The sequence below is a fragment of the Lepisosteus platostomus genome, chromosome 7 (genome assembly GCF_059453375.1).
Source record: "Lepisosteus platostomus isolate fLepPlt1 chromosome 7, fLepPlt1.hap1, whole genome shotgun sequence".
Taxonomy (NCBI): domain Eukaryota; kingdom Metazoa; phylum Chordata; class Actinopteri; order Semionotiformes; family Lepisosteidae; genus Lepisosteus; species Lepisosteus platostomus.
Window position 1 is genome coordinate 22212783 of NC_142617.1, and position 21907 is coordinate 22234689.

The 21907-nt window shown below is 36.8% G+C and overlaps 1 protein-coding gene across 4 annotated transcripts in view; it reads right to left on the minus strand.

The window, feature by feature from the left end:
* robo1 (roundabout, axon guidance receptor, homolog 1 (Drosophila)) overlaps window positions 1–21907 on the minus strand; it is a 507989-nt gene that overhangs the window by 420914 nt on the left and 65168 nt on the right. For all 4 annotated transcript variants that reach the window (XM_088639703.1, XM_088639701.1, XM_088639702.1 and 1 more), the window contains exon 2: window positions 5747–5888. In XM_088639703.1, the coding sequence (XP_088495829.1) occupies window positions 5747–5840 (94 nt within the window). In that variant the 5' untranslated portion in view covers window positions 5841–5888. The remainder of the gene's footprint in view (window positions 1–5746; window positions 5889–21907) is intronic.

Genomic DNA, 21907 nt, shown 5'->3' on the forward strand with positions numbered 1-21907 from the left:
ATTTGTAAGCAACAACAAAAATCTTTCACACTACAATGTAAGTGTATTTGTATTAGGGATTTTTTATGAGGGATTGGTGTTGGTGATGGAGCATGGTCCACTTCAGCAGGTATCTTGAGCAGAATTAATACATTTCTGCTGAACATTTGCACTGATGTACAGTACCACTACCTTTGGAACAAACACCCTGAGTCAACTAATATCGTCCCAAGTGTTTTTTGAAGGGTTTGCCAGCATTTGTCTACTTGATTGGGTTTTTAACAAGTGACAAGGGCTAATCCTCCAACCTTGCTCTCGGTTATGTATAAATTTGTGTAATGAATGCTCCTTGCTCAGTGTTCACCGTCATTTTGTTTCCCTCCCTCCAAACCACTATTATCCTAGCAGCAGCTTCATTGTTCATCCATAATTTCAGCCAAACTTTCTTAGCCAAACAGATTAAAGCCAAATCCATATTTCAAACTGTGCATACAGAGCTAGTGGCCCAAAGATACTGAATTGTACCTCATTGATGAATATCTATCTGGAATCTGTGGAGGCCACCTGGGATTGCTCATCATTGAATAACATAAAATGCCAGATCCTACAGGTTCAAAACAAATGAAATCATTTGTGGAAGAAAATGTTACTGGTTTTGTGTATATAATATTTGGGTTATAAAAAAGTAAGTAAAGTAAGTAAATGACATTATCAAGAACAGAGGGTGATGATGCTGACCAAAGAGGGCAAAAGCTAAATATAAGACTAAATTAGAAAATAAACGAATTAACAATGACAGCTAAGGTGTCCGGTGAGGACTTTATCTAATTATTGACTACAAGGTGAAACAAATTGCTTCAGTTGATGATCCCTTTCTCCCAGACAAGCTGAATGAATTCTATTGAAGGTTTGATTAACAAAAGCATGCAACGGACTGCACCTAGATAGCCCGTGGGGTCCTTCCCACCACCCTTTATCATTCAGGAGCACAATTTAAGATGAAAAGATTATTCCACATACAGAACAGCAGGAAAGTATCTGGGCCTGACCTTATTTCAACAGCTATACTGAAATCTTGTGCCAATCAGCTTGCTACTATTTTTATAGATATTTTCAATCTATCCCTTAAGCAGACTAAGGTACTGCACTGCTTTAAGATGGCTACTATAATACAAACGTGTGTTTGAGGCTTTAAGCAAATGAGACTACAGCAGATTATAGTAACATTCTTAAGTATGTTTAAGAATGTACTATAACTGTCTCTTTTTTAAAAAATATAACCATTCATGTTTTATTTATGGTTTCTTATAAAATATAACAACAGAAAACAAATCTTGTTGGATTTCAAAGTAGTTAATATCTTACAAAGGGGTGATCTCTGTGACTATAGTCTCCAAAAAGGATTTCTTCCTGAATTTCCGTTAGACCTAAATACAATGTGGAACGGTGGCACTGTGGCTAATGATCTGTGCCTGTGGTTGGAAGGTTGCTGGTTCAAATCCTGTGGCTGGCAGAGGAATCCTCCTCTGTTGGGGCCCCCTAAACAATGCCCTTAACCCCAGGGGGTGCTGTATAAATGGCAGACCCTGCTCTCTGACCCCAAGCTTCCCTCCCAATCTGTGTGCCTGTGTGGAGAGGAAGCTGGGGTATGCAAAAAGACAAATTCCTAATGCAAGAAATCGTATTTGGCTAATAATGATATCTTATCTTACAGTAAACCCTCTACAGTCCTTAAATTCTCCACATTCAACGTAAGAGACATTCAAGTATTAACAAAGTCAAATGGCTCCACCCAGCACAATTACTGCAAAGAGCAGTAGAATTACCAATCATTCTTGATGGTGAAAAAAACATACCATAAGACCCACAGTTTATGCCACAGTACTTTTCTCATATCATTTGTACAAGCTACTGTAGTTAGTATGCTAGTACATGATATTTCCAGCCACCTCACTGTTTGCTGTACAGAACGATAGATGTGACCTCTATATGAAACACATACAATGCCATTACAGAACCAGACTGGTTCATTTTTTTACAAGAATGAATGTCAAAAATAACCTTCAGACATCAGCATGACCCTAATATCATTTTTAGATATGTCTAAAAAATTAGATCTACATGGAATTTGTATCATACAATTTGTCAAATTTTTATCATTCAGAAAGAGAGAGAGATTTGCAGCCAAGAAGAGTCAGTCAGACTCATGTCAATGGGATTTAAGGATGGAAGTAATTTGTGCTCTCAGATGCAGCAGTAATGGTTATGGTTATGCACTATACTTCATCAGACAACTGGCTACAAAGTATAGAAGTCAGTGTACCTCTGTTATTATTGATACTCATTACTGTATTAACCATACACACTAAGAAAGCAAAAACAATAAAAGAGAAATAAATTACAAGATAACACATTGTAGAAAATGTCTGCTTAGAGCTAGAACAGGAAACAGAAAATAAAGATAGTACATTACTCTAATTGGAAAATGTATAATTACCTCATGTTGCACATACCTGTATACTGTGCGCACACAATCATAAAATCCCTCTTTTTAAAAAATTAAAAAAGAAGCTAAATACACTGGAATACAGATGTAATTATTGATGTTTATAAAGATCTGGATTCTGAATGACTTTGAATGACTTTACAATTTGGTATGTTCTGCAAAGCATATGACCAGTGTGTATACAAGCATGGATTTTTAAATGAAAGACCTACTAATATATGAAAACTTACTTTCATTAGAAATAAACTTGACAAATATTTCTGATCTACAGTATGTAGTGATGTGTAATTGTAATTCATATTGAGAAATTGATCAATTGAGAAACATATTTGCATATAGCCTTAAATATTTCCAGTCACAACACAATATCATATCCAAATAAAGCAAATGAGGAAACACATGTGTAAGCATTATTTAAACTTTTCATTAAGTTAACATTTAAATTCCACTCCACAGTCTGCCATCCTCTGTATTAGCAATATTCTTAATTTAAACTTTTTCACTTGTCACAGGATAAATTAACAAAAGATAAATTAAACCAAATGATCATAAACCTAACAGAGCAGGAAAATATAGACATTTGATACTGTATATAATAATCTAAACCATTAAAAGTGCAAATGCATTACACTTTTAATGTTATTAAGGCAGACTAATTTTCATCCCATAAAGCCTCTTTTTTCTTTTTTAAATTTGTTGCATCCCAAAAAGTCTGCCTTTCATCTGCAGAATAGAAAATCATTAATAAATAAAAAAGGGACTACTATACACTGAGTGGAAAAAATCATAGTACCTCTGCTCTGGATAACCTCTATCAGTCACAATATAGAATGCTGCCATTTTCTATTAACCTACCAATCCAGGGACTGAACCTACACACACCGGTCCAAATGAGCCACTCAAGAACAGAATGAAAGTTGTCTAATGAATGACTTCCATCAAAACTGGAACACATGTGACTTCTTCTCATAGAGTTCAGCAAAGGGGCTATGGAGGGCAGATGGGGGGCACACAATAAAAAGGTGCATCAAAAAACTAAGAAGCAGATTTGTCATTAAATAGCCTGCTACTCTGGAGTTTCATCATTTATTTATACATCACTAACACCAATAAATTGAGAGTCTGCTGCTAATGAACAGGGGTATGGCTGACAGTCTCATTGTTCATTAAGTACACAGAGTGATCAGCATTTGACAGGCAGAGGAAGGTTTTTTATGTGTCCTTTTCTCAGCATGGTGCCTGACATTTGTACTGATGATATCTTAAACCTTTATTTTGAAGAGACAAAAAAGACAAGGAACCAAGTCACCTTCTTAGGCCAGGATGGAAAAGAATGATAAAAGGCAAAAAATCTAAATGCCAATTGAAAAGGAAAATATGTATAAAGAATAGCCCTGGATATCTCCCAGCAGACCTCTTCTTATTAAACATCTTTTTTCACTCTTATTTGATTATGTTTATTTATGTCTGTTTTTTCTTATTTGTAAATACTAAAACAAATGGGGTACAGAACAATTTTAAAACATTCTTTAAATTAAATGAAACCGTAACTGTTATTAATTAAAAAGTGTAGTAACTTCCGTGCTTCATCCATGCCTAATTTGGTTTTTAAATTGCTTGATCTGCAGCTAATTGTTTTCACTTCTGCATCTAGTTCTTATTTACTTTTTTTGTGCAGCCATTTGCTTCAGCTTTATTTCAATGCCCAGTAAACAACAACAGAAGACATTCATATCTCTTGCAGTGAAATTTTGAATCAACCACAATCATTATTTATAGCTGTCAAGTTCATGTGTATATATTTCTGGATCAGCTATCCCTTACAATAATTGTGTATCTTTTTCATTTAAATTGAAGTCAGCCACTTTGCTAAAACATATACAGTAACTAGGGAGATAACCAATACCCAATGCAAGGACAAAAACTGAAACTTAATTTTGATTTTGCAACAAGCTGATATTACTATTAGCAGTGATACACTGACCAGATAATTCCACTACATTGTGCAAAAACTGTTGAAATTAGACAGACACCTCAACATCATCCCAGCCTTTAACAATACTGGGATATGTTAACAATCAACATGCCCGTGCAAAATAAATTGCATATATGGCTAAAAATGGAACATATCTCACTTTATACATCATTTGGGAAAATAAATGAAGAAAAGGAAAGAAAATACTCCTAGGTCCATGACAGGTAGACTGAACAATATCTTGCTGAGTGAGGTGATCAGGGAGCTCAGGTCTGGAGCTGCTGTTGAAAATTACAAAGCAACAGGGAAAATCAAGATGCCACCTGTGATTTGATTTTGAATTGAAATGGATGGAATGAGACGCACAGTCCCAGCGCCTTTGCAGAATATTTTGTTGGATTCTGCCGAGATTGAAACGGCAAGCAGCAGAATGAAGCAGTTATCAGGAAAATAAGTTTGCTTCTACGGTTGCTTCTTTTAAGAATGTCAGCAAGTATTCCTGCGACAAGTAAATTGCTTCTTAGGGATTTTAGAAATGAAAGTCTACACCTTTTAAATCATATAGTTTATATCCATCACATTTCGAGGCCCAATAAATCTGACATGCTGACTATAGTGGGTTTTTTTAAAATTGTGTACAGCACTTAGATATGAAGTGTGTAATCCAACAATAATGGATAAGAGTTCCCACTAATATGGGTAGGGGGAATTATTCTAGAAAAAAAAATAACATTCTGTTATGGGGGAGGGAGTCCTTTTAAAACAGAATACCCCAAATTCATCAATTAAAATAAGTAACAGCTATTCACACTGAAAATTAATTTTCCAGTATCTCCCAATAATTATATGTGTCTGTGAATAGCCAATCTTGTATTGTAATTATGCGAACAGTTTTGGCTTTTAATATTTACTGAATCACTGCAAAAACACTACTTAAAAGGTTCACACAAAGCAATACCTTACATACTTTGAGACAAGAAAATAAATCACTAGAGAAGCAGAGGATTAGGAGGTATAATCAAAGATCTGAACTGTTTATTTTAAAGCCTCAGACTCAAAGTCACAGTAAGACTTGTGAAAATGAAAATGCCTTTAGACACCCTCTTACCAACAGCAGTTTCAATGTACAGGTGCAGTAATTTAGAAGTCAATGAGGATACCTCATTATTGTTCATCCATTTCCTTTTACAGGGAAAACAAATGTGAGAGAAATATCAGACAGACAGACAAAGCTCACCAGAGAAAAGCCAGCAGCAGTGCAGTGAAAGGGGAAGTCAGTTACCTACCTGGGACAAGCGGTCTGTCAGCCAGCTGGGACACAGTCAGCCGGAAGACCACTGCAATAATGGCACAAGCAAGACCCGTCCATTTGGTTTGCATGGTTCTACCTTCCTGGCATCACCCGGAATGAACAGCACTTACAGTTATCTGCAAAGGGAAAATTCACCATTAATGAAGAGTAATCACTCTGGCAGTAGTTGGAGCCTATTTATTTCATACATCCTCCAGCAAACACAGAAGTACTGTATATATTGCATTGATGGGTCTTCATTAAAAGGTTGGTCTCTTCTCTTGATGAGGAGAGCCATCTCTGATGACAGCCTGTGGTTTCAGCATCTGGGATACTTACTTGCTCCTTTAGTTTTCCTTTTAGGTACATACATTTATTATTTTAGGCATGTCTCTCATAAATCACCCAGTTGCTAATGCCTACTAAGTGCCCAGGGACACTGTTTTCCAACTCACCCCATGGCAGAACTCATTGTTTTAACAGTTATTACAATGGCTCTAGGCTGTTCTGTTTGTGGCTTTCTTCTCTCATGTCCTCATAGTTGCCTTAATATAGAACTAGACAAGTTGGATGTTGGTCCATATTGGGATGCAGTGTAGAACAATAGTTTCTCTTCCCCTCACACAGAATATATGATTTCTCATACTGGTGGCTCCAAATGAAGATTGCTCTCACTCTTTCTGTTATGGATATCCCCAGGCTTTACCCCAGGTGTCTGCAATCCTGCTCCTGAAGAGCTGCAGTCCCGCAAACTTTATAGGCAGTTTTAAAAGGTCAGTGAATAAAAATCTTGATATCATATGAACTCCTTCTATTTAGTCAACTGATTGATCCAATTAAGTCATTAAGTCATGGTCTGGCTGGAATGAAAACCAGAAGACATGGTAGCTCTACTGGACCAGAATTGCAGATCCCTGGTGTACCTGACAACTACAGTACCTGCATGTTTAGAGAGTATCCTGTGAGAGTCTATGTGATGAATAAAACCAAAGCTTTTAGATGTGACTGTAGCACTTAGCCTGATTGTTCCTTGTAGACAGGAACTCAAGAGACACCATTAATCTTTAGACATGACATCTTGTGCTGATATGTTTAACTACAGTCAAAAATGAGGTTCGCTGGAGGTCTGATTGCACCTGAATCACCTTTTGTTGCAATTTGTGTCACGGATGTCTGAAGGGACGAACCATGGAATGACAGGAGAGCAGAAAAAGACCCTATGTGAAGTGGCGGAACGGGGAGTACTGTAAGTGCTCAGCAGTGCAAGAGTTCAGGAAATTTCGTATAGAAACCTATGCCCTCAGGCCACGGACGGAGCGGTGACTTGGTGCTAGGTGGGTCTCGGGACATCCGAAAGTCAATGCTGAGCGAAGGGGAATGAGTGATCCGGAACTATATAGCTCCAGACAGAGAGACACCAGAAGGACAGCAAAGCACAGGAAACTAGGGACAGGACAGAGTAGGAGCGCCCTCATGGGTGGCTCCTGACGCCCATACAAATAAGTGAGCTGGACAGCACAAGGGGGGAGGAAAAACCTCATTTAACTGAAAGGAAACCTCCGGGAGTCCACGGCTGAGAGCTGCCCCCTCCTCCAGGGTAGAAACCTTTATTGGGTAGAGGAATGGGGGGTCAAGTAGAGCTCCAGAGGCTTAAAACAAAAAATACAAGTACACAAGCACAAACCACAAAAATAAACCTGGGAGACCAGGGTGACGAACTACAAAAAAACAGATAGGAACCAAAAGTTCCACGACACAGAGGTTAGGGGGACCAGAGAGAAGGGGAAACCAGGAAGTGAAAAATCAAAACACCAAGCAAAAACAAAAACCCGGGAAAAATACCACAGACTGGGCAAAACATGTTCAACATTCTATCACTGATATCGTAACAGACAACCCGAGGAAAGCCAGGCACTAGACCCCCTCACAGGCACGGATGTCAAGAGTGATATCCAGCAATGAGAATAGAGGAACGGAAAAAGGCTTACCATTCTATCACTGATATCGGAATGAACAACCTGAGGAGAGCCAGGCACTAAGCCCGCTCACAGGCACGGATGTCTAGAGTGATATCCAGCAATAAGAATAGTAAAGCAGAAAAAAGATCAACATCCTATCACTGATATTGGAGTGATCAACCCGAGGAAAGCCAGGCACGAGTCCCGCTCACAGGCACGGATGACCAGAGTGATATCCAGCAATACGGATGGGAGAGCCAGCTCAACATTCAATTATGAATGCCGGGAGAGACAACCCGAGGAAAGCCAGGTATTTGTAAGCGGATGTCGGGACGCCATACCACTGAATGACCCGCTCACAGGCATGGAAGTCAGGAGTAGCATCCCGCAATTAGAATAGAATTAGAAAATCCCAGTGAAAAAAGAAAAAGCTGCGGAAAGTCAAAATTGCCGGTCGCAGGGTCGGAGATGGCTCAGCATTCTGTCATGGATGTCAGAAGGGATGAACCGTGGAATGGCAGGAGAGTGGAAAAAGACCCAATGTGAAGTGGCGGAACGGGGAATTGGCCCGGGCTCAGCAGTCCAGGAGTTCAGGAATTGGCGTGTAGAAACCTATGCCCTCAGGACACGGACGGAGCGGCGGCCTGGTGCTAGGTGGGTCTCAGGATATCCGAACATCAATGCTGAGCCAAGGGGAATGAGTGACCCGGAAATATAGAGCCCCAGACGGAGAGACACCGGAAGGACAGCAAAGCACAGGAAACTAGGGACAAGACAGAGTAGGAGCACCCTCTGGCTGGAGAGGGTGTGACAATTATCTGCTGAAATTGTTCTTATAAAAATTAGTATAACTAGGTTAGATTTGTGTAATTGTCATATGCCTTAATCAGATATTTTTTATCTTCAAAACCTGCACAATTAGTCCACCTTCCCCTTTACAAACTACTATTTTCTCTACATGATTAACTTTTGTTATAGTATAACTAGAAGTCTCTCTGTTTGATTGTAGTTAGGATTGTAGTAATAAGCATTATATCATTTACATATTTACTATATATAGGAACAAGTAATAGGCTTATTCCATGCTGAAAAGAGAAGAAAGAAAACACAAAGTTTCACACCTGAAGAAGGCTCCACGGCCAAAATGTTGTGTTTTCTTTCTTCTCTTTTCAGCATGGAATAAACCTATTACTTTTCCTTTGCAGCCTATGCATGCTGGCACAGCTACCCACCTATACTATACTGTCAAAATATTCACTTATGACATACACAATGTAATGCAAGGGCCTGCTGCAGTATTTCATGTAAGTAAAGCTAATGTAGATGTAGAAAACTACTGTAAAATATACAGATCAATAAAAAGTGTTTAGATCAATAGCTGTAACACCTTACATTTTACATTCTAAACCTTGTACATAATTTATATATATTGCTAAAAAGTGTTTTGACTGCTTTTACCACTGAAACTGTGGTTTACATGAAGAATTTTCTCAACGGAAGATCCAATGGATGTTTGAAATGACCAATGTCAACCTTTTGCAAAATATAAATTACCAGTTGGTCTGCTGATCATCAATCTGTGAAGCAACCTTCCCTTTCTCTTTAGTTATTTATATTTATAGCAGTCTCTCTTTTGTCTCAGCTTTGTTTTCATATCATCAGCTGTGTATGGAGTTCCAGGTTTACTCTATCTACCTTTGTGATGTCAGCACAAAGCACACCTGCCACACTGCATAATCAAGCACATTTTACAACTTTGTATTAATCATTTGTTATAGTATAAATGCTTCTCTATTCCACTTTTCAGTTGCAGATGAGTAATAATGTGTACAGAATTAGAATACATGTGGTTTAGTTATTTCTACACTACATGTAGAATATGTAGTGTGTGGGCTTTTGTGAAAAAAGGTAATAGATCATTTTCCTTTTTTAAATGTTTCTATCAAAATTATGGTCAAAATATATATTGTGTACATGTTTCCTGAACGTAGGACTTGCAGTCTTGTATTATTGAGATCCTTTTATTATGTTTCTTGATATTCTACATTCTCTTTAAACAGCTCATAGACCTCTTGATTTAAGTCAGGAAACTAGGGGTGTCAACTGAGAAAAGGTAATCACTTTGATAGAAGCTTATCCTTGCTAATGTGAAGTAGAGCAGTCAGTGTTATAAACATAATAAATAAATAATCCTTATATTTATATAGAACTTTTCTGGACACCCCACTCAAAGTGCTTTAGGGGTAATGAGGATTCTCTCCACCACCAATTTGTAGTACTCACTTGAATGATGTGACAGCAGCCTAAGTGTAAAGGCCATGTGAAATTTAGCCAGGACACCGGGGTATTACCCCTACTTTTTTTAAGAAACACCCTGGGATTTTTAATGACCATGGAGAGTCAGGACCTCAGTTTTATGCCTAATCTGAAGGATGGTCGTGCCTTTTTTGCACTGTAGTATCCCCATCACTATAATAATGGGCCCCATTAATACCATTTCCAGCAGCAACCTTAGCTTTCCCAGGAGGTCTGCATCCAGGTACTGGCCAAGATACAGGTGCTGGCTTATATTGTTATATTCTTAGAACAGGATTCTTGAAGATGTAGAAATAGAGAAAAAGCATCAGAGGAGCATTTCGAAATGTTTCCCCTGGTTCAAAAACCCATTCAACTTGACGCCAAACAAAAGCTTACCAGTCCCACCAAGCCCAAAAACCCTCAGACCATAATGCTATCAGCACCCACGCTGATATCTTGGACAATAATATCAAGAGAATAAGTCACATGAGTTTTCTCCCTGTTTAGTAGACTCTTTAAATAAGTCAAGAAACATCTCACACTTCATGAGAATTGTAATTGAATGGTAAAAACAGCTTTTAAAGCCTTCACATCACAAATACACTGCTGTGCAAAAGTCGTAGACTCAATCTGGAGTCACAATATACTGTATATGTTAAGAGCATCAACAATTTACTTAAACCCTGTACTAGTATTATAATATAATAATGCATATACAGTAATAACTGTATTAACCCATGTTACAGGCTTCTTTCTTGCTTTGTAACTCTTAAATCTACAGTACTTTTATATTGCAATCTTCTGTTTTATCTGAAATAGCCATGTCTTATATTCACATTGTGCTCACATTATCAGATTGTTATGACTGTTTTTTTCAATGACTACACCCCTCCATAGAGCATGTACCCTGTATCTAAATGTATTCCACCTGTTAAATCATTTTTGTCTGGGAGGCTATGTTTGTAAAGAAAAGCTCCATTCTTAACCCCTACTCCTTCTGTTAATTTCCTGTTTTGGGGACTGGAATAAGCTGTATCATATTCAACTATTCATATCATGCCTCATGGATGGTATTCCCCCAGTGGGTCTTATCAGTAATAAGAGTAGATGGAAGGCATATAAAATCTGAATTATATTTTGCTTACAATTAAAATATTCCTAGTAGCATTTTTAATTAATGGGATTCCAAATTAACACCTATATTATAAAATGTCAGAGTGTCTTTATATAAAATCCAAATATATTAGTTTATTCCAATGTGTGTACAAGCCCAACTACTTTACTATAGGAACATATTGTATTATGATTTTCTTATATAGCATATAGCAAGAAGTTTTAAAAAATCTGTTTTTACATAGTAGAAAATGTATACAAATATATTCATTATAACAAAATATGTCCTAAAGTTAACATTTAAAATGCATTTTATTAACATATATAAAGCTGTTTTGGTTTCCCCTTTAAAAATAAATACCCCTATTGATTCAGAATTATGCAAAAGGTTAAGTTTGCAGCAGCATCTTATTGTGCTGCTCTGTCCATGTGTGTCAGCCTGGTACAGAGAGCCCTCCTTTTAAATAGCAGATTTTGTTGTGTGTGTGCTTGTAGGAGTGACCTCAAATGACAGACATCTGCATCTTCCTTAATCACTAAGAACTGTAATCATAATCATTACGAAAATCAATGGCAGATTGCACAGCACTAACCAAAGGGTAGAGTAATGTTGGTCAATACAAAATAATCACTTGAATTCAAGAGTGAAGAAATGCAAAATTACTCTTTATGCAATGTAAAGAGTTCTAAAATGTAACACTATAGTAATTCTATTACAAATACAATATATTTATATTATATCGCATTTATTTAGATATTATATTTTTCCAATGGCACAGAAGCATCACAATTAATATTGTTGCTTTACAGTTTTTGATGCTGGGTTTGATTCCACTCAGGGGTTCCTTTTGTGTGGAGTTTGCATGTTTTTGTCTGTGCCTGCATTGTTCTTTCTGCTCTGATTTACCCCCACCATCCAATGACATGTTGAGTAGGTTAAATGGTGCCTCTAAATAGCTCCTGTGTACGAGGGACAGTGTATGAGTGCCATATGGTAGACTGGTATCTTCTCCAGGGCACAGTCGAATCTTAAGCCCTGTGTCAGCCCAAAAAACCCTATAAATACTGTACATAAGGCTTTCCTCTGTTCCGTTTGTCTTTTCATCCCTTCTCTATCAAATTTCTACTTTTGCAGCGATTCCTTTTTCATTTCTCACTCAGCCACATCATCCTGTGGCCAGGGTGGTTGAGACAAATTTACAATGACTTAACATTCGCTAAATATTTTCCAATAATTTTATTTTGAGCTGTTGTTATTTCTCATGAATTAAAACAAAAAAAAACATGTTCTCCAAGATATTTTGCTTTATATGATACATAAAAAGACTCAAAGCAGTTATGGCATAGGCTATAATATTAGACAGGTTCCCTTCTGTGTGTTTTAAACATGTTAGAAAGATTGTAGATATTGGTGTTCATGGTGTCTCCCTCTTACTGTTAAACAGTGAAACAGGCACTGAATGGAGCTTTGTGTCTACTGTCTTAGAAAGCACAGCACACAGCCATGAATCTTCTTAAGGATAAACTGCTGTGATTAGTATATCAATATTATTCAATTGCATCTGTGGAATTTAGTCTAGATTGTTAGACTGTGTAAATCCCTTTCTATAGAATGACCCATGTGTAGTATTTCTACATCGGGAACGAACTGGTCTTCCCGTCTAAAGAGTGTGACTTGCTTGGACCCAGGACTAACTAGCCGGTCTTCAGAGAGCCCACTGCCAGCACCCCACAGCAGAAATCTCTCCCTCCTTCTCCCCCACCTCACGCTGAACCAGGACTGCCTGGCACCAGAGGCCAGAGGACATCGATTGGACTGATTTTAGAGCAACAATATCCTTTCTTGTGAACAAAATTGCACACAATATTCTAAATAAAGTCTTACTAGTGCATTGCACAATTAACATAAAATTCAATTTTTACAGCTTCTACACTGTTTGGTAAACCTTCTACTTTGGAAGACTGTCTGTGAATTGTGCTAGTTTACCAAGGTATACCAGAATTTAGATCATGATAAAAATTACAAAGAACAAAAGTCCTAATACAGAACCCTGTGGTACTCCACAGATTACCTCACCAAAGATAAAGCTTAGTTTCCCTCAGAAATGCTATAATAAACTACTAGAGTCTGTTATTATCATGGATAAAAAAAAACAGAACACGGCACAGCTAAGGATTACTATATGAATGGAAACTAAAATAGTGCAACTTCAAATAAGAAGTGGATGCAATGCACTCAGTGGTTCCAAAACGGTGTAAAAATACTTTTTATAGACAGTGGTTGTTCAGAAATCTGGATCTTAAAAGCTTAAAGAGCACAATTTTTGTAAACGTACTAAACAACTTTGTAAAAAATGTCCAACTCAGCAGCTGTCATGTAATATATATATATATTTAATAACTGTGTGCAAAGTTCTCTAACTGAAAATATCAGGCAGAAAATGTGTGTCAATTTCTTAATTATGGTCAGTAAATGCAGTTGTCACGGATGTCGGAAAGGACGAACCGTGGAATGACAGGAGAGCGAAAAGATCCTATGCTTAGCGGCGAGACGGGGGTTAGCCCTCAGGTAGCGGACGTGGGGCGACCTGGTGCTAGGCGGGTCTCGGGACATCCGAACGTCAATGCTGAGCGAAAGCAGAATGAAAGACCAGGAAATATATAGCCCCAGAGAGAGAGAAACACCGGAAGGACAGCAGAGAACTGGAAATGAGAGACAGGACAGACTGACAGCAGTAGAATGAAACACAAAGCAATTTGCACAAAGATGCTTAAGTCTGCCTTTCTGGTATACATCTAATTTACAACCAATCAGAAGGATTTCACACTAGTGACAGGTTTGTTCATGCTTAACCCATAACTGGTCTGGTCACAATGGAATGTATGTCTGCAGATCTGCTTAAATAGGTGAGGGAATTAACTTAAAGTTTTCCTAAAAAGTTTGTATTATATCTTGTTAACCATGTATCTTTAACTTGTATTGTTATTTCACTATATAAAAGAGCACTGTAAATGTTGTTTTTTAAGTCTTGTGCCACAAGCAAGACTTCCATATGCATACTGTATGAAATAAAGACGACTTTCAACACACAAACGCTCAGCTGATACCGTTTTTTCTGGCACAACATAGGTTTCTCTAATCTTATCCAGAGCCTTCAGTAAACACTTTAGCATTTTAGAAATGTCATAAAGGGTTGATGCAAATTCCTTCTGTGCCACAACTATCAGAAATGTTACTGAGCAATGGAAGGTTGATATATTTAAGAATAATAAATCAATTTAGATTGCTTTTTTCACTAAGATTTTGTATGCAATAGAAAATATACTTTTAAAGTGCTTATTCCAAAGGCAATCTGTCTAAGGCTTGCCCTCTGTTTGCTGTACGTCCTCGGTAAGGTGAAGAGAAGAGATTCAATTTTCAAAGATAATTGTGTCAGATAACTCCTTCATCCCCTTTCAGTGGCAATCTGATAAATACCTAATTACCAGCCTAGCAATTTCTGCAGCATGCTGCTGAGCTAGTGAGAATGCTGTAGGGGGATGGCAGAGTCTACAGAAGCCATCAAAAGCTCTGGGCCCAGTTGGATAAGTGAATTACTTCATTTATTTTGATAACAAAATGCTCATGAATACAAGCATGGATGAAAATAAGAATAAAAGTGAGATTTATATACACAAAATCAATGCTTAACAACAACCTGGAAAATAACAGGCCATTTTCACATGTAGCATCTCTTCTGAAGACACTGATGACCTTTAAAAACACATTTGTCATTTAAATCTGGTTGGAAAGATCATTTTATTGCTTTCCCAACAATCATGCTGGTGTAGTCTGTGGGGATTAAGGCCTGCCATATTTTTTTACAAGCCTGGGTACAGTAAATGTTGGGTGCAGGTTGCTACAAAATTTAATTATTATATCGTCATACTTGATCATAGTAAAAACTTGTTTCATGTGCCAAATTAAAGCAATTTCATCCAGTGTAACAACTTTAAGTCTTTCTGCATAATATTCAATCATTCATAATTGCTTTCTTGCCCAGTTGCTTGTGCCTAGCTCTATTGTGGCTGTAGAATTAATACTGGTTTCTCTTGCTTCAAGGTTATTTTCCACTTCTTTAACTGAAATCTAAAGAATTCACAGTCAGAGAAAATCCACCATATTCTACAAAGTTGAACATGGATCAGCACAGAAAGGTGTAATGAACAAACTACTGTACTGTACAGTAGCAAAAAAAACCTCTGTATTAAAAATGTTTCTTAAAAAAATAAATAGAAAAAATGAAATTAAAATAATTCCTGTACACTGAAACTCATGTGATGAAATCTATTATTTAGATCTGTTCCAAACCTTTATTTAGCAATATGTATGATTCTTAACAATATGGCTAGACACACCTACTGTACATTCACAACATTATAGACATTATAAACTTTATTCCTGAGAAAAGGCCATTTATCTCACATCACTGTTCTCTTTAACTTTCATGCCAGCAGAGTGCTAAGGTTCTGAGGCACATTTAGAAAAAATAAGGTTTCATGTGATAGAAAACACAAAGGCTTCCACTCCCTTTTCAATAACCAACAAAATAACCCCTCTCGCCTCTGATGCTTTTATCATACAAATGGTGGAGAGTGAATAATTTCCCCACACGTTTGGTGTGGAAGAGGAAAAAGCCTTTTTTGTGTTCATCTGTCCCTGTGAGTATTGTGCTGGCTAAAAGAATGGGTTAGCATGCAATTAGCATTGGCAGGCCATTCAAGAAAATCTTTCTGTCACCACACAATAGAGACTAGGCTGATAGTGAGCTTCAGTATTCATTATTAGCCCTCTTCTCTACTGCTGTCCTTCACCCAGCTGAGGCGAGTTCAAAATCTAATGTTGCTTTGAAAAAGCCCACCTGCCATCAAGGGAGAAGGAGCAGTGGATTGTCTGATGAAGTCCAAAACTGAACACTCATGGAGCTGGTCACATTCCTATAAGTCCCCTTTGAAGTATTTTACATGCCCACTTCTAGATTATCTGTTAGGTGTGATGTTTCCAGGTCCAGCTCACAAAGCACTCCCATACCCATGCTCATTTCGCACACTTTACTGAGTTAAGAGACACATCAGTAGAACATCCTGATTTTGCACCAAATTAAATAACACACCAAAGTCAATGAGTACCACTCCATCTTAAATGATAAAAATCCACTATGAGCTTCCAAACACCTTAAATTGGTGAGAATTAGACTTATATGAGAACACGTTCTTAACATAATTATATTTACATCTATATATACTGTAATATAGATTTTTTTCAACATTATAGAATACCACTTCTCAGAAATTATCTTCTTTTATCAGGACAGTTTTAGACTAATGTTTTAAGTTGTAAAAACAATTGATTTTTTTTTAACATGAATAAATCCCCTTGGTGTCATATTTATTGTATTCTTACTGTTAAACTTCATTAACAGTGGTGAAGATAACCAATATTCATGCTTTGCTCGAGGCCTAAACCTTTCTGCTCTGTTTTAAAGGAGAGCTCCAAATTAAACTGCAGGTGTGAATCAGATTTAGAAAATAATGTTACAGCATTAATTATTCAAATTTAAATTAAATGACAGCAAAGCCATGGGCTTGTATAAATATCATGCATTACAGAAGAAAACAATAGCAGTGGGAGTATGCCTAATATGGATAGTTACATTTAAAACTTACTGTACATCTGTCATAACTTTAAAATGCCCTATACTTATTTACACCTCCCTGTAGATTTGCACAGACATACTGCACGTAAATACTGTATATCTGTATCTAAATACAGAAGTTATTTCTTAAAGCAAGCAGGCTGACATCAAGTATAGGAGGTATACGAATGCTGTTTATTGAATGATTCGTTGGATACAGCTCAGCAGTGTAGCAAATTTTTTGTCTTGTGCTGTATAACCATTAAATAAACAATTGTATAGGCTTAGGGTTAGGAATGGTCATTATGACCACATAATGTGCAGACACAAGCAGTAAGGGCTAATCTGTTCCTTCGGGTGGAATTCAACGTGCTGATAAGCAGACAAGTGAGAGTTTTAAATTTCTGCAACAAAAAATCTCATGATATTTAGAAATTCTTGATAGTATTTTATGTTAATACCTTTACAGATATTCCACTGTGATAAAAATGGTACTGTAGATTTGGTACTGTAGCATGCTGTTCTCATTCTACTACTGTACTGTATAAGCAGTTCATTAGAATAAAAACCTCAATGTAAGCATGCAAATTGATAAGTAAAATAAATGGATAAACTGCCCTTTCTCTGTGAAACATGTATCCCATATAGATTCTTTATACTAATAAATCTGTAATCAGTAATATCCAGGATTTCTTGGATTATGGGTAAACTACTATATGGAATTTCCAACTTCCTGATTAATGATAATGCATTTTGCAGATTAGCAGATATTACTCAACAAAGTCATTCACCCAACACTGTCTATGTCTAGGTTATAAACATAATAGCCCAGGAGGAGCTTACTATGTGTGGCACATGAATACCTATTTCTTTAACTGTTTAAAGGTTTGATGGTCCACATAAAAAACAATCTGATTAAACTAATTGGTAAAGTACTGTATATACTGTACTATGTACCTAAATTTCCGAGAAAGAACACCTTTCATGGGTATGGTGTCTTTTTAAAAGTATGCTGTTTCTATGAAAAATCTATAAAAACTTGTTTCATATCAAAAGGCTGAAACATCTAAATAGATTTCTGATTTTGTAGAGCATAAACTAAAAACAACCACAGTTTTTTTACCCCTATTAGGTAACTTTGATAAATAAATTTGTCCTTGACTGTCTCAATGTATTTTTAGATGTTTCTGCCACCCTCAATCAGCACCATGAAACATAGCTGATTAATCATAGCTTATTAATATTCTTTTTTTTACTTTGGAAAGAACACCTTTCCAAGTTAAAGCATGAGTTAAGAGCAAGAGTTTGAATGAATTGTGATTATGACTATTAATTATCTAGTTGTCCAATCACATCTCTTACAAGTCTCACAAGTGTTCATGAAAGTGCATACTGTATATAAAGTCAAAGTTATCAGCCACAGACAGTAACTCTACCTTTCTTAGGGATCATCAAGCAAGTATACTGTAGCTTTGACCAGTACCAGAGATATATTATGTAGTTTAGAATTAACCTTTTTAGGTTTGGGTATTTGTTAACTTTGACTTTGTATATCCAAAAAGGTGGAATGGAAGGCTTAAGACAATTTTAATTCACTAGGAAAGACAAACCCAAGATTAAAGCATCATGAAGGGATTATGGAGCAAAATTTTGTCTTAAACCGCTTGGCTGAGGGCCGACCTCTCGGCCTTAGGAGGAGGACAGGACAGTCACATCTCGTATCTTCTCTTGTAAACGTCCTGGCATTCCCAAGCGTACTAGATTGTACACACGCGCACCCAGGTACTAATTATCCAACCACGTCTCTCTCTTTCAATATTTAAACACTCCTCACCGGCTTACCTACACTCACTATTGAGAAGTCTTCCACACCTTTCTCTTGTGCGTACTATACTATTCCCAACCTGACTCCTTTGGCTACCCGACTTGGTTCTCCTAGTTTCGACTGCACTCTTGCCTAATGACTTGGATAAGGAATATTGGATTTACTATTTTCCTTGAACTCCCTTCCTCAGGGCTTCATACAGGGGTTCTACAACTCACTGCTTTCAGATATCTGACAGGGTCCCTATGCAGGATGACCAAGGGGTACAGTAGCTGCAGAAATGGGGTGGAGGTGGGATGCAAGAGACATGCAAGAGAGAGAGATAGGGGTCTCGTAGGTATTTATAGCGTTGTTCTTCTATTCTTACAAGATTCCAGGGTTCTCTGGTTGTCCACCTAGTCTTGATGACAATTATATATTATATAATATATAATTATATATAATAAATATAATAAAACTTATAACTATATGAAAAACAACCACTTACTTTATCTTCTATAACTAATAATTGTCTCCTGCTTTTCTTGAAAAAAATTTGATTGAGATCTTTTTATAACTGGAATTCAACATATTTTTTATAACTTAAATATATATTTTTTTCCTTTTCCAGATTATTCTCTTCATTGCTGGATCTAGAGAAAAAGCCTCAGACTTCGAATCGAAGGTACTTCAGAATGACACTGCATTGGACTATTTCTTGTAGTTAGGGCCTAGACACTGTGTATTTCAATGACACAAAAATCCATTCAACCACTCATTGTGTCTAGAGTTCCTTAATACTTTTATACCTTATTGTGTAATTGGAAAACTTATTGCTTAATAACCCAATACCAGAATCTGAAACCTTTTACACTTGCATATACTATAGCACAAAATCTACAGTTTATACATGTATGTTATGCATATACAGTATACAGTGTAGGGTTTTGTGCATTTACTGGGACAATTATTAATTGTAGCAGTAAGTCACAAAATGATTCTTTGATGGCTATTAGAAAACAGACCTTGTGGGATAACTCAGCAACGCACACACATTGATACTAATACATGACAATACATTTATTAATGCATATAAAATGTGCATATAAACATCACAGATCTTAAGAGTGAAGGTTAGCAGAATGCAAAAGGTATATATTCAATAACGAAGAGTTACAAATACCAACAGGGACATACATCGAGTATGCCATTCATTTATACCGTTTCATAAATGAACTTTGAATACTACTTCTACACTAGATACTCAAAGGCAAGTACATCACTCATAGGAATTAAATTGATATCAACTGGGGTTGAGGTAACAATTGAATTCTCGAGCTGCTGGGCTAACCTCGGGCAGATCCTTTGGTTACACGCAGGCGACCTCCGGTCTCGACTCTTAGAACAAAGTAAAGTCCTGGCACTCGGACACACTGGCCGTCACGTGATTGTCCGAGCTGAGTCTGAGAATGTCCTGGAGGGGGACCTTCTGGGCCCTGTGCTGCCTCTTTTATCTGGAGGAACTGCAGTCGTTCATTGGTTGAATGTTCCGCGGGCATTTGAGACCCACGTGGTGTTACCCTGCCCTACCAGTTCCTGATTGGCTGATTGAGGTGGAGGATGAGTAACCATGCTCTGACATTAGGATTGTAAACAGCCTGGGATGCGACTCTCCCAAGGAATCTCCCAGACAGTAAGGCGCCAGAGATGACCATTTATTAGGGTAGCCTTGGGAGTCGTTCTTTATCAGGATACTCTATCAGATAGAAAAACACCTTAAATGTGAACCAAATGGAATGGCCTCCCTGTATCCAGCACCACTGAGATGAGGGAGAGAGAGACTGGCAAGGGAGCAGCAAACTTAATTCCTGTATTATTAATAAGCCTTGCCGCTACAACAGTATGTTCAACATATGCATTGTATGGTGTGGAAACATCTCTGCAAATGTAACTGTATCTTATAGCATAAGATCATAAGATTAGTTTAAGTCTTTTCATTAGGGAGCTTCTCCAAGATCAGTAATTACAAATTATACTGTATACAGTATCTACATGTAATACATATCTACTTCCGTAACTTGCAAGATTCCAGAAGTCTTGTAGTAATATCTATGAGAGATGTGTCCATTAGCTAATTATTATTCATTAGGCACCGTGTAGCTCACATAATCATTTTTTTCGGGCAATTCATTGGTCTTAACCAATTTTGGGAAAGGTAAAAATGAATGCATACTGAAACAACCACAGACTCTCCATGTACTGTAAATATTCAAAATATTCAAAGCTGACTGAGATATGGAATAAGAAACTGAAGCAAAACAATTTGGCAGTAGAGGTGCTTAACAGAGAAGATTAACTATTGCAGAACCTAGGATGGTCTGGATACTGTATCAATCATCATATTACTTTAATCACTAAAAAAATAAAATATTGTGAACTAATGTACTCATTACCAGAGGTGGATTTAGATTAGTTAAATACTTGCTTCATTCCCTTCCTATGATAAACTCAACATCACTTAATTTAGAAAAGCACCAACGTAGTTCTTCAAAAGCATGAAAATCAATATGGATTTCACTGTTAACATAAAATTATTGTATTTGAAAAGAAAGTGGTTTATATTATGTACAATTTTGTTTAATAAAATAAACGTTTTTTGACACTTCTGAAATGATCTCGCTATACTGTACAAGGAGAAGACTACAAAAAAACACAACTTGCATGCTACTGGATTAAGTACATCACAATTTATGGTTTGTTTCCAGAAAACTAGAATTGACTATAGATATCATCAAGTAGATATTCATCAAGGATGTGATTAGTTAGATTCCCTGAGGATGAGAAAAAATGGAAACTCTGAAATCATCATACAGTATGTTCACTTCAGCACTCAATTTGAAGGATTATATATTTTATACTGTATACAGTATTTCAATTAATTTTCAAAGTACATATTATTCATTTTTACTTTTCCAAGGTCACTAATATAACAAAATAGTTAAGCTTTTGGCAACATAGTGTTAAATTGCTAAAGTAATTAAATCAGATACTTGTATAAGTACATACCTTGGAAGACACTACTACAGAGATTAAATAAAGATTTAAAACTGTAAAAAAAAGGGTAAGTCAATTTTAGATGCCCTAGTATAAAGTATATTACTGTAGGTTAAACATCTGAACACGGAAAGCTAAGAGTGCAGCTATTAATGCAGTGGAATTTATTCTTGGTTCTGTACAGTCCCTTTCCTTTAGATTTGGTACTGTACCTGTGCATCTTTAGCTAGTAGAATAAATGGATTTATTAAGCT